Source organism: Pocillopora damicornis, chromosome 8 (genome assembly GCF_964200805.1).
Source record: "Pocillopora damicornis chromosome 8, jaPocDami1.2, whole genome shotgun sequence".
In the NCBI taxonomy this organism is placed as follows: domain Eukaryota; kingdom Metazoa; phylum Cnidaria; class Anthozoa; order Scleractinia; family Pocilloporidae; genus Pocillopora; species Pocillopora damicornis.
In genome coordinates this window covers 16,298,170-16,311,909 of record NC_142677.1, presented here as the reverse complement: position 1 = coordinate 16,311,909, position 13,740 = coordinate 16,298,170, and the positions used below count along the sequence as shown (strand labels likewise).

Here is a 13,740-nt window from a genome sequence, read left to right as displayed (position 1 = left end):
AAGGAGAATTTATTTAACAATCACTAGCTTTAGATCATTATTTCCCATATTCTCGTGAACTCAATGTGTGATTTAGGGGTGATATTGTGGGAAGAAATGAAATGCTGGTCCCTCTAAGGGGTCTTAGGGTTAAACTGACTTGGCTTCTTAAGTTGTTTTCTGTGAATTTTCTTTCGGCCCTTTGAGGTTAATCTTGAAGATCTTTTAGGCCCCTCATCATCACAAACACATTTCCGTTATGATCTTTCAGTTTTTGTGACATTGCTTTTTGGATAAACTGGCTCACCAGCGTTTCTAACTGTTTGGCCTGTTTTTCTTCTAATGCCGTCGTAGCATCTGGGAAACCATTGGTCTTATAACTTTGCCACCAGGCCATCCCAATGTCTTTTTCGTCGCCATGCCAACTGTCTAGCACTTGTTGTATATCATATTCGAGTTCGATTCGAAAGCGCAGGCTAACAGGACAGGTCGATAACAGATGGATAACAGATGAATTTCGAGAGGAGAAAACTCCTCCACAAGAACAAAGCGCTCGTTCCTTGCGACTGACTTGTTTTAAGAAGGGGTCGTTGTGTGTTCCTGATATTCTTTGATCCGCTAATTCGTTAGTTTTGTGATCAGCAAAGTATCTTTTGTTTTCCAATGGTGATGAATGAATCGGAGCTTTACAGCCGGAATTTCGTCGACAATCTTGTGTCTTATTCATTGTACTGAATTTACGCGGTTCCCCTTGAAAAGAAATTTGTGTTTCGTATTTGATTTTATCCTCGGTCAGCATGGCTTCGGGAGTTTCACATTCGTTATTAATGTACAGTTCAACCTCATCTTCCAGAATTCGTTGAAGTCCCGAAGGAAAATCGGAGTGTTCGCACGTTGCATCTTTTTCTGTAACATAAATAGCTTGACTCGAATATTCGTCGCCGCAATCTTCATTTGAGACAACACTTTGATCAGACTTTTTCTCTAAGCTCTGTAAGGTAGAATCTGATCCAACGGACTGGTAATCATTGATGTTACAGGTAGTTGTCCTGGTCCATTCAAGCGTCAACGAGTGTGTTTCTAAAGTACTCTTCAGTTGCCAACTTTTGAGGTGTCCTTGACTGTTAATGCTGTGTATGAGGTTTATCAATACCGGCGGTAATGTGATTTCTTCCATAACACAAAGTTACATCTCCTTAAAAATTAAGCTAGAAAGTGAGGATCCTTTCTCTACTAAGATCTTGATTGAGTAGAAGAAAATCAATCTTAGAATTACCTCTGAGTCAATTCTCAATGATAACATTATTGTTTCGAATGCTTAGCTTCGCCCCGAGAAACAAAATTTGATAAACGCATAAATAATGCACGATCTTTTTCGTGCAATTATGTTTATGATTGGACGAAGATAAAACAGACCGCATGAAACAGGTGAAAAAAGAATGGATTTCCTAGAAAGAAAACCACACGAAATCAAAACGCGAATCAAAAGCCGCTGTATTTTCAGGACAAAATTTTTCTGTGTGAAAAACGAGAAACGAGCTTGAGAAACAAAACCATCCTTACGGTTAACTGTAGGGATGTGTTCGAATCAGTTCGTTACTCATTCCTGGCAGATTAGCATGATGTATTTCACATGCTGATTGAATATTTTTGTTCAATGTTATTTAATTTCAAGTATGAACTAAACGTTCTAGAAATTCTCCCTTTTAGCGAACAAAATTTTCTTGATAATTAAATACAAGAATTTGGTGTTAGATCAAGACAACAGTTTCTACTTGATAAGTTTGAGTATTCTCGTTACCCGCTTGTTGGATTTATAATGTATGGATATTATAGAGAGAAGTTATAGGGTAATCACTTCTGGGCGATAAATGGTTAAAGGAGTATGTCTGATTGTATCCTATGAACTTGAAGAACAGCGGTGTGACTAGGCCAGACCAACCTTTTCAAAATTTCGAGCGCTGATCACGCTTTAACTTATGCGCACAAGGGATGTGCAATGTAATAGGAAGGACTGAGAATAGATATAAGGATGACTCCTGTCTAGACTAATGATATTAGACAACGAATATTACATGGATCAACAGATATATACTCAGGCAAATCAGTTCAACGTCACAAAGAATTAAAAAAATGGGATATATCTACTCGAAATTTCCGTGGTCAAGTGGTTTTTAGAATAGTAATTTTCACTCCATTTATCATGTTTTTAGTTTCCGCACATTGGATTAATTTCTCTTGACAAATAAGCAGTAAGTATAGGCGGTCAGCTGTTGAAATGCTGAAAAGATTTAGTCAAATGTTTAGTGCAGTTGCTCACTAGGAACCAAAATTAGTTGAACACCCTCGGGAGAAGAAAAAAAGTTTCCGAAGTAGAAGTGTCTTCAAAGAGGACCTCCACTGACGTAAGAAAATAAAATAAGAATGCGATTTCCACAATTACTTTTAAGATGAATCGAATCTTCTGGATCACTGGTGGACCAAAGAAGTGCTATTTATTGTCTGATTTCTGCCGAGGAGCTGCAGGGTTTTTTTTTTATTTTCCTTCTTCCAAGTATCATGTGTTTACAGGTGAGGCAACCAACGTCTGCAATTCAATCTGCACACTCGCTCTCTAACCTCCTTACTTTATGTTAAAGTTTATTTATTTACTTTCACTGAATACAAAGAAAATAAGTAGAAACCATAGCGAGTGACGAAATGGCGTACTTGCGAAAGATACTGCATAAAGATTCGGCGAGTAACAATCCCACCAAAACAAGTTCGAAGGGGGTGAAAGCCCAAATAACGGGGATGAAGATTTAAAAAACTCTTTTTCGTGTGGTTTCCCCTTCGGAAATCCGTTATTCACTTATCATTACATCAAACCAGTGTTCAATTCGACGAAATACAAGAGGAACATGCCTTAAATTACGACCACTTCGCTTTTTCGATACCTTCGTTTGGTCATAAAATAATAATTTAAAAGGGTGTGCATTTTACAATTCTTGCACTATTTAGTCTAATAAGCAAGACCTTAGACAAACAGAGGAAAGAAGGTCTTTAAAGAGGCCTGTTTGATATGATACATCGTGTGAGTTAATCAGTTTCCGCAGCATTTCCACAATGCCACCATACTCCATTCATTATTGCCAGCGGCCATAATGTGTACGCCTGACGCGGAAACTAAAATGAGTGAAATGATCTGTGATTGGTAAGAGTAACAAGTCAAAGAACGAGCAGAACACTTTCAAGAGGACGTTGGTAATTCTTGTTTCCATAAGAGCGCCGGATCGTCCGAATTAATCATTTCGAAAATTGGTTGCGAATTGGAACGATCCAGGCGCTCATATGGAAGCAGACATTGGATTTGTTCATCATTTCGTGGGACTTCGTATAACTTGGGAAAGATAGGCTTAATTTTGTAAAGCAGTATCTTATTTTCTCAAAATTGAATAACGCTCTCGTTAACTTAGTTTTCCTTAATGGGAGGCTAGGAAAACAGAACACAGGAGAGGCTTCAAAGTTGTGAAACGTGGTCAAAAAATGAGGAGACATCTATATGACGTGGTATATTAAGCTGCATTTAGACTGGCGGGGTTTGATCTCAATGAATAACCAAAGATACGATTTTTCCGAGGTTTTTTCCTTTCTTAAAAGCAAAGATTTCAGGTTTTGAACGAGGAAACTTGTCAAGGAAACCATGAAAGGTTTGGGGAATTATGCTCTACTCGAATGTTATAAATGCTTTTTCATTTTCTATCATGGACTGCGTCGAGTATTAATATGCTAAAACTACCAACCTCCCCACTTCTTTCCACTCGATGAAGTCGCGGACCAAAATGAACTGGGCGTGGCAGTTACCATGTTCTCTGGTATCCCTGTGCTCATTATCAGGGATGTCTCTTTCTTTAAATTATAAAAGTATTGGGAGGAAATAACCTTCCAGGTCACACCGTCATTGGTGCTTCGGTGAAAGTTCATTTTATGGTCTACTCCAAAGAGCGCTGCCTTTGTAGGGTCGAAAGCAATGATACTGACGATGGATTCATCAAGACCTAGTAAATTACATATAAGGAGTTTTAGTTGGCTCAGTCAAAAAGCCACAATATTTTGCATCACTATTCAAACGATTGATTCTGCTCAATGAGTGCAACACTGACCCAACATCGAACATCTATTGTCTGGTTCGGAGAGCAAGTGTAATTTTATTTTTTACTCGGATCTCGATATTCCAAGGGACGAGTTCGAGAGAAACATTTTAACACGAGCATTCCCTGAATCATGTTCTTTAGAAGGTCTGCATCTTTTTCTTTTTACTGCTGAATGGAAAAACTACAATTTTTGTGATTTCGCCCCCGACTTTGTTTGTCCACGAAAAATGTCACCTCCGCCAAACCATGTTGTCATCACGTTTTCTCCATATAAAAAATAAAAGAAAAAGTTAAACCAGATGGGACTGAGTTAAAAGTAAGCTGGGCGAGGTGATCACCAATTACCCAGTTATAATCTAATTTATCAGTAATGAAGACCTTGAGTGTAACAAAAGGACTTCTTACACACCCATGGCTAAGTCGTTTAGTGACCGCCTGGCCTCTCTTGAATTGACAGGTACTCTGCCGGGGGTTTTATATTTGACAAGAACATCAAAATTCAATGTTCCAGTGCGCTAACCGTTCCAGTGTGCTAGCCATTGCTCTCCCTGATAGCTTAACATTACCTGTCCAATCCATTCCGTCACTCGAGGAGAAACAGCTGCTCTCTGATCTAGCAAACAAGAGAATTAATTTGATAACTCATAGAATGAGAACCTCTTCAAAGAGATGTACTCTACCTATTGAAAATCACTTTTTACTCACTTTTGCTCAGTGTACATGCAGACATAAAACCGTCCGGAGTCTGGGTCCAACAGTACGGCTCTCCGAGAGTATTCGTGGACACCTGCCGATAAAAAACATGTTCGACTAAGGATTGTTTCTTTTAAGAATTGTGAATCCAGCAGGGTCTGAACAGTCAACTGATAACAGGTTAGGGTTAATGTTGTGCTAGGGGAGGGGTAGGTGGGCTGATAATTTGTATGTTGAAATTAATGGAGTGAAGGTTCACATACCACCAAACGGAGGCAACGGTTCAGCCATGCAGCCATACAGCTCAGCTCGCATTACTTTAAGAACTGGAGCGCTGGTGGGAATGAAACGCACATAGCGCGCCGTGAATGGCTCAGATAATTTCACCAGAATCGGATTTTTAGCTTCTTGGCCATTCTTTGGACCATTCAGCTCCTGCAACAGAAAAACGACGAGAATAAGATTGCATGCGGATGTTACATGGCCACACTGAGGTTCAAACTCTTTCCTCAGGTGCTGATGGTGTCTCTGACGAAAATTGTCTCTGACAAATAGTCTCTGCGAACGCGTAAAAGGATATAGGACCCCGACAATATGTTATGTTGATTGATTACAACTTGAAAATCAAGGACAAGAGTTGCCATAACACATTTGTCATTTTTGGAACATCGGCAAAATGGCCAAATTCCTGTCCCTTCCCTCTTCAGTGTGATTTTATCAAGCGTTGTTAGGGACATAGATATATTTTAAGTACGAGGGAGTTGCGCTCCTTAGTTTCGTCGTTGATTCATCTGTTTGGTTGATTGTTGTTGTTTTTATTTTGAAGCCGTCTATCAAGGAGGTCCGGTTTTCCATCTTCCTCAAATAAGAACAGTCTAATTCAGATCAGAATTTGAATAGCCACATACAATTCATTTCATTTCACTTCGGACCATTTTTTAACTGCGAATATTCCCATTTCTAACCCCCTACTTACCAGAATTTTCTTACCCCTTCGAGAATGTGCGACCCCATTCCTGTAACTCTATTAAAAATGTAACCCTGTTGTGGTCAATCCAGTCGTGAAAATGCGAACTCATTCAGCGGCACATCCCCATTAGCCTATAACTAGAAGTAAACCCCCTCCCCCCCGCGTGGGATTTTTTCGTCAACTGATTAGCTATATCGTGAGGATTATAATCTTGAAAAATGAATTCGATAATTTGGTTCCCGTTTAAATTTGAAAGGTCGTTTTATCTTTCTATATCGTTTTTGCGAAAAGGAATCAGATCGTCTTGAAATTTTCAACTTTACCTTAACGATTCCATTTTCTGTATAATCTAACCACTCAATACTGTTGTTACTGAACTTCAGCTGAAAACGTGTTACAAAGAACAAACTTGCCCCCTGCGTCGCCACTCGAGTCACCTTCCGCAATGAGCCAAAGTCAACCTGAAGGGGGGGGGAGAAGTGAATTGTTAACATACTCTTTGAAACTGCCAAGTGAAGTAAAACGAAATGTTTTGAGGCAAGGTAAAATTCTATGCCAGACATCGACATTTCACCACTGAGTTGTCATTGGCTTGTTGTGATATGCTCTTTTTACTGGTTAGTCGCTGCGATTTTCTATATTCAGTCTAGTTATATTAACCCTTCGACCCCTAGGTGTGATTAGAATCTGATTTCTCCTTACAGTATCACCCCTGAGTTGCGCATAAAGGTCACGAGAATAAAGGAAATGATCAACCACTGAAGGAGCTCTTGATTGTTAAACGAATTCTCCTTGTCAGCACCTTAGAAAATGTATAGAGATCAGAATGGAGAATTTGCATACTGATTATAGGTTGTAAAGTGTGAAGCTTAATCAAAAAGCGCTCCCCTTACGCCTCACCCCTTTGTATGAGGGTCTCAATGGGGTGATGGCTTTTACGGCTATCGGTTAAAATTTTGGCCAATTTCTGGCTAATGGTTAACACCTTTCCATTGTTTCCACCAGACATGTTTTTTACGGTTAACTTTTTTTACGACTAACGGTTAAAATTTGTCAATTTTTACGTCTAACAGCTAAATATTTTGACCGTTAACCCCATTGAGACCCTCTTGTATCATGCCATTGTGTCATGTAGTCCGCCCAGCAGGAAATAGGTGTCAACAGCACAATATTTCTTGGACAAATGACATGTTTAGGTGATTTCCGATCTCACCATGTAAATGTATAAAATGATCACAAAAAGTACAAGAACTGTTATGTTGTTATAGTCATTTCGATCTTCATTGCTAATTGATGGCTTTGGTATGTTTCTCATCTCAATCTACCCTAACATTGTAAAAACAGGTCTAGAATGCTAAACAAACCCTGTTGTAATCTACTACACCTGTAGATAATCCAGTTGCCCCAGTGACGCTTGCCAGCCGTAGGGAAATCCAGGGACGTTCTTGTTCAGGCGGATATCAGTAGGATTTGACACTGTTTGGGAAGTGTCCACACTATGACTTAGACCTTCATCTGGGATATACCCAGACTCCAAACCAAGGGGGTCGATGCAATTTTCTGTAAGAAAGGCAATGATAACGAGGTAGTGGGCTCTGCTGTTACATCAGGTCTTGCAGAATGCCGTTGGACCAAGAGAGTATCAAATTAGGAGACTACCAGATCGTGGAAGCTTAAAACCTAATTCCGTATTGCCTGAACAAACTTACCAGGAGCGCCTTCAATGGGACAGCCGAACACTTCAAATCTCATGCAAACAAGCTTCTGCCAAGCAAGTGGCCTTATGCGGATGCTGTGCGACTCAATTTCATTTTTCAGGTGGTGAGAAACTGAGGTGGAACTGTCGAAATTCCCAGGGAACTCCTAAATGGAAAACAATTCAAAGCATATCCATACTCAAAAAGAAAACGACTGATCTAGTTTTGTCGTTTATAATTGAGAGAGTAAAAAGAAAAACGTTCTTGTGGCTTTTAAAGTGGAGCTCTATACAGCCCTTTGCCCTGGCATTCAAAGGGAGGATAATACCAGACAATGGATAAATCGCTTTCTAATGGATAAAAGTAAACAAAACGTATTGCAATTAACACTGGATAGAGAGCTATCCAGTTGTCAACCCTTGATAACTGAGAGTTATTAGCCTTGGTGAGAGAGTTACCAGCGTTATCGATCCTTCGAACAACTGTGGCCTAAAGTTTTTTCGAATATTTCGACATCCATGCATAAGTTGATAACGATGTCATAACCACTAGATAAGTTCGTGAATGAAATCAATCGAGTTCTAGGGGTATTTTGAATGAGTAAGCTCGAGTAAACTTTGCAGGGACTTAAACAATCGCCCAAACCCATAAGGCCTGTACAATTTTCTAGCCTTTCAAAAAATTCCCAGGGGCTTATTTCGAATTAAACGAAACGTCATTTAAGAACTTGTTAATGTCATACATCCAAGTTAACTTTTGTAGCCTCGATTTCTACCCTCTGCGCTCCTTTGTCATATTTGAAGCACTCTGCACAAATGGACATAACGAGATTTACCGATGTAAATGCACTTTACGCATACGTTGTCCTCTTAAAACTAAACGAAGACGAGTCTTCTCTAACCTTATCAAAGCCATTTTCCGTGTAATTGTACCATTCCATATCGTTATTGCTGAACTGAATTAGATATCTCTTGACCCAGTGTTGTTTCTGGCTTCTGCTGTATGTTTCAATTCGTGTCACGCGTGTCTTCTTGGTGAAATCAATCTGAATATATTGCTGGTCATTTGTGATGAAGGCACACCACGCATCGTTGTCACCGCCTAAACCCGAAAGAAAAGTGCATATAATTAAAACACATAATTTTCTCTCCAAATCTTACTTAGTCATTTGGTGCAAAAGACTTGGTGCAAAAGACTTGATTATCCTTCGATGGACAATTGTCTAAAACGATGTTACTAGAAAAGAACACGATGTGATATCAATGATACTAATTCTAGCGATGCTTCAATACCACAACTCAGCGGTGATACATTCATCCTATATAACCTAACATCACCTAATATTCTCGCTCCCCATGTTATGGAAGAGCTTTTTTAGTGGTGATCAACTCCTTTATTCTCGTGACTTTTATGTGTGAATTTAAGGGTGATATCTTAAAGAGAAATTAGATGCTAGTCACTCTTAGGGGTCAAAGGGCAAAAATCTGACTCGATATTGTATTTGTTATAGCGGAGCTCGCAGAGCGTAGCCCCATAATTATACAAAATGGTAGTAGTAACCCATCAAGCCGAAAAAAAATTTGGACATATGACCGTACGACCGTACGACCGTACGACCGTACGACCGTACGACCGTGCGACCGTACGACCGTACGACCGTACAAGGTGCTTCTTTTAACATGCGTGGTCAACTGTACCGCGGGCACGCCAACGCCACGGCTTTTTCCAGTAGTCCAGTGGTCAGTGCACTGGGCTCCGAGTCGGACGACCCGGGTTCTAATCCTGGCCGGGGCAAGGTATTGTGCCCTTGAGACGTACGGGAAAAAAATACGAGCTCCGCTTTTAGGCTTGGCTAAATCTATATATTGCGCATGATGTAATACCGTAGGTAACAATGGTTTGGTCCGCATACCTGGCCTGGCTTTGTAGGGCTGCAGATATGAGTATGTAGAAGAGGCTGTCAGTTGATAATCTTTGATTTTACCTGACGCCATTCCCAAAGCGGATTCACACCCTGAAAGAAAGTTGTTCTATTTTTATCCTATTTATCCGGTGTCAAAGAAATTTAGAAATATATTGGGTTTTTCACCGACACAACCTTAGCTGATGCTTACCTTTTTTAAAAAAAATATGTTCATTTGAATGCGAAATTTATTCTGGACTGCAATAGTTTTCTTAGCTACGCGTTGTGATTGGGTTAGAGAGCTCACCCCACACCTTTCCCCCTCCCCCCCCCCTTCGATCCGATACAAAGCTAAAACCAATGGCGACTCGGTCGTCTGCGTTTTTCCTCGCTTCAGACAGTTTGCTTCGTTTAACTCTGAGTCTTTTTAACTAGGTTCTACCATTACTTTGAACGTAACTTATGTGAAACATAATTACAGGTCTTTCCCTATATCCTATCAACAATTGATTTGTATTTTCCTGTAAAAGACACTTTGGAAAAACTCTATTTAACCAGTATCTTTTTGCCACATCATTATCAAAATTAATTCACTGATAGAACAACAGCTGATGTCTAAATGTCCAAATAAGGATACACAATATTGTCGTGGTTTTGGTGAAATATTTTAAATCCATTCGCACCGGGTATATTGATCTCTATGGTAACTGTTTGAAGGGGATTGGAGAAAGAGGCTCCTTTGGTTATCACGTGACCGTCGTCTGTGTAGTCCTTGTAGTATAGCAAGCCTACTGGGGTTACAATATGATGTCTTCCATTTTTCAGGGAGAAGTCGTTGTCAAATATCACAGTGAAGTTAAGTTTGACTTCTTCCGCCCACAAAATTCGGTCAATCTGAAACAAGAACAGAGAACCCAAGGTGAAGTCTCAATTAAGTGTTTTAAGCTGAATTGGTAAAGTAGGCCTCTTTCGTTCTACACTTTAACTCCATGGCCCATTTTGTACGATGACATCAATTTGAGAGGATCAAAATTCCCTGAGTGTTGTTACTTCCGCCTGAATATTACTGTTACGTCCCTAGGTCAGGATCAAGACCCGATTCCGAGATCTACCATATTAAGGTCTGTGCCCTCACACTGCCTTTTATGGAACTTTAGCCCATAGAAAGACGAAATTATCTCTTGCCGTTACATCACTCGTTGAAAGATGTAACACACAAGAGCGACATGGATCAAAACCACATGGCAGCTCAAAACTTACTTTTAAAGATTGTTACGCGTCTAACTCAAGTGATTAACTAATGGTGAAGCTCTCTGTCAGCTTACCGAGAAGGTCACACTGTCGTCTTTCTGCTGAACTTGAAGAGAGCCCATCATTAAAGAAGAGGCCACTTTTTTAAACTTGATAAATGGCGTCAGCATCCAGGTTACATGAACGCCACGTGCGTCTGACCGTGACTCAGCGGAGTGCTTTACTATGAAAGTATATCCATATTCAGATCTGGGGACCGAAACAAACTTCCGTTTCTGTTATGAATGCAAATTATTGAAAAAGAACTGCGGTTAACAAGAACGGCAGTGCTAGAGACATAGCCACGAAGCTAACTCAGTGAAAGGCAGAGTTAATTTCAGTGATTATTTTGAATGAATTACAACAGTTCTACACCCTGACAATATCACTCATGAACAACTATTGATTATTAATTGATTATTAAACAAATTTTCCGTGTTAGCACTCTAGGAAATGCTCAGTGTGGAGAATATACATACTGATGTTAGGGTGTAGACGGATAAAGGTTTTTCGTTTTCGATTTCATGGTGGGAATGACATAAGTTCCAGAAGACTTATAGACACACTAGGTACGTTTAAAGAGTAAATCATGATATATAATTTCTTGGAAGTTATCGTCTGCCGTAATAAACGTCAAGGGTACTACGGATTGACTCATGTCCAGACTCTTTCTTGCACTTCTCGTTTCATCAAAGAAGGGAGACCTAGGTACTGAGCTTTTAAATTAATCCTGTGTAACTCATCCACTTACCCGTGTTTCATGGCCATACTGTTGTTCAGGTTGTGACCGATGGTCATCTGTAGTGCAGGTTCAACCTAAAAACGAAGATACATAAATTTACTTCATGCTCGAGGAATATAACTGAGTCAGATGTTAAAAAGCTTCACTGCCAAATTTTTTTATTTCGCTCTACGGATCTTGCAGACTAGTACTTCGAAGGGATTTTAAGTTTGTCTGTTCGGTCAATCATCTTCATGGCGTCGCATCTGTGTATGCAAAACGCAACAGCGGAATTCTCCAGTCGGCCTCACACTGCAAGGCTCTTCTGACGTGACGTGGGAAAACTGGGCTGAGAATGATTCGAGAATATCCCGAAAAAGAATTGTAGTAGAATGCATCCCTTAATGGTAATTATCATATGAACACCTCTCAAGGCATAAGAGATGTATGGGAATTGAAAAAAAAAGGAAAGAATAACAAACAATGAAACAATATCAGCACAACAAGACTGGTTGACCCTTTGATCCGTAAGAGTGAATAGCATCTAATTTCTCCTTACAATATCACCCCTGAATCAAACATTATTGTCATGAGAATAAAGGAAATGATCACCAACCGAAAAGCTCTTGATTAATTAACAAATTCTCCTTGTCAGTACGGTAGGAAATGTCTAGAGAACGGTATAGGGAATATACATACCGATATCAGTGTGGAAAGGGTTAAGAGTACTCTAAAAATCATACAAGAAACACGCAAGCGACCTACATTGTTTGACCTTCGTTGTATTCGATGATCCTCAGAACAAACTGCAACATAAAAATTTCGTACAAGATATAAACAGTGGCGTGTGTAGTATACAGTGAAGGCTTTTGTACAAATCCGCAATTGTTTAAAAAAAATCGCGCTAAAATGCTGCTATACGAAAGAATTTTAAGTTCCCTTCTTGTACTTTCTGTAGATTGATGAGGCTGACATGAACGTAGACGGTTGATTAAAACAAGCTAGAGTATATTTGTAGAGGAAAGACTACATTCCTTGATTTATTATTCACCTTCAGTCTGTCATAACATGCAAGTGTGTGTATAGACAAACTGAGGCTTTCGTCCTTAAATTATTCGTCACAACTAAAACAATAACGGAACAGATGAGAGAAACGTAGAATTGAACGTGGAAAGTAATATTTACTTGCCACACAAGAACGTGATCAAATGCATGGTCCATCGAAGAAGGCGCGCAGTTACTAGTGATTACTATTCCAAAAATTTCCGGAAAAAATAAAGATATGGGTTTCTTTTCATTATTTTATACGATTAAGGCTCATGAAAATTAATAAAGTATCGATTTTGAAGCGCGTTCATCATGTTGAAACTCGGTGATCACCCTTTTTCACTTTTGAACCTGCCTTGTTATCACACTTGGGTGTTTCCAGTGAAAATCTTCTAAACTTACATGGAGCTTTTTTGTATATGTTACTAAAGGCCTTTAAAGAGTCACATTTACCTGAGTGAAAAAGATTTAGCCAAAAGAAAATAAAACAAATTGCTTTAGCTTCTTTCATGGCTTCTTCATTCGTCTTTCTTCAACGTTCCTTCTACTTCAAGATGTTCACCGATAAACAATGAAATATTCACCGAGTCTTAAACTTGGAGATAGCATATCATTGTTTTCACCGAGATTTAACAATGAAATTGAAAGTAGTGGTGGTAATTGATAAAGTACTTTATAATTGATAACAGCATGTTTGAGGAATGTTTTCGTGTCAACGATGTTAATGTATGTAAATTCAAGCGCCTCGCTGTGTGAGAGATGATTCCTTGTAACTAAATATATTTCTGTCTATTCCGTTAACCTGTAAGTAATAAAAAGGTCGATATTGCGGAAAGAAAACTGTAGAAATGATGATGTATGAAGCACACTTAAGTTTTAAGAATTCAGCAGCCAATTATCCAAAATGCATGTCAGCCAGAAGTGCTAATAAGAGTTGATAATAGTTTATCATCAACGGAACTGTACAAAGTAAATGGATGAAGGAGATTAAAAATTAACTAAGTACTCCATTGATAACTGTATCAGTCGGACCAATGGAAAAACCTCGTAATAAAATCCTACTTTATCTCGAAAATTCGCGAGGATAATTTAACAGATAGAGTGAACAAATACAACCTCCTCATCAATAAACAATAATAAAATAAGGAAGTAACTGCGATGAGTAAACACTTCATTGCCGCCTACATCAACACAACTGGAAAAAGGTAAAGCGTGATTTGAAACGGTCTAATGGATGATGGGAACAGCATGTTTCCAAAAGGTGTAATGTATTAAAACATGTTTAATTAGAACATGTAGGTTTAACT

At 39.1% G+C, this 13,740-nt stretch overlaps 1 protein-coding gene across 1 annotated transcript; it reads right to left on the bottom strand.

The window, feature by feature from the left end:
* Positions 1-2,405: 2,405 nt before the first annotated feature.
* Positions 2,406-12,994, bottom strand: LOC113678841 (neuropilin-1). The gene is made up of 15 exons (XM_027195753.2): positions 12,887-12,994; positions 12,152-12,192; positions 11,417-11,481; positions 10,701-10,875; positions 10,059-10,269; positions 9,385-9,486; positions 8,374-8,573; positions 7,485-7,638; positions 7,160-7,335; positions 6,099-6,236; positions 5,069-5,240; positions 4,818-4,899; positions 4,679-4,725; positions 3,762-4,016; positions 2,406-3,144 (listed from the first exon to the last, which is right to left on the bottom strand). The coding sequence occupies exons 1-15, from the start codon at positions 12,942-12,944 to the stop codon at positions 3,062-3,064; spliced, it is 1,959 nt and encodes a 652-aa protein (XP_027051554.2). The 5' UTR covers positions 12,945-12,994; the 3' UTR covers positions 2,406-3,061.
* Between the last annotated feature and the right edge of the window lie 746 nt (positions 12,995-13,740).

Excerpts from the sequence above, each read along its gene's own strand:
- LOC113678841 (XM_027195753.2), bottom strand. The coding sequence starts at position 12,944 with ATGAAAGAAGCTAAAGCAATTTGTTTTATTTTCTTTTGGCTAAATCTT. Across the intron at positions 7,336-7,484 it reads TCCCATTGAAGGCGCTCCTG|AAAATTGCATCGACCCCCTT; the intron begins GTAAGTTTGTTC and ends CCTTTCTTACAG. Across the intron at positions 6,237-7,159 it reads GGCAACTGGATTATCTACAG|GTTGACTTTGGCTCATTGCG; the intron begins GTGTAGTAGATT and ends CCCCCCCTTCAG.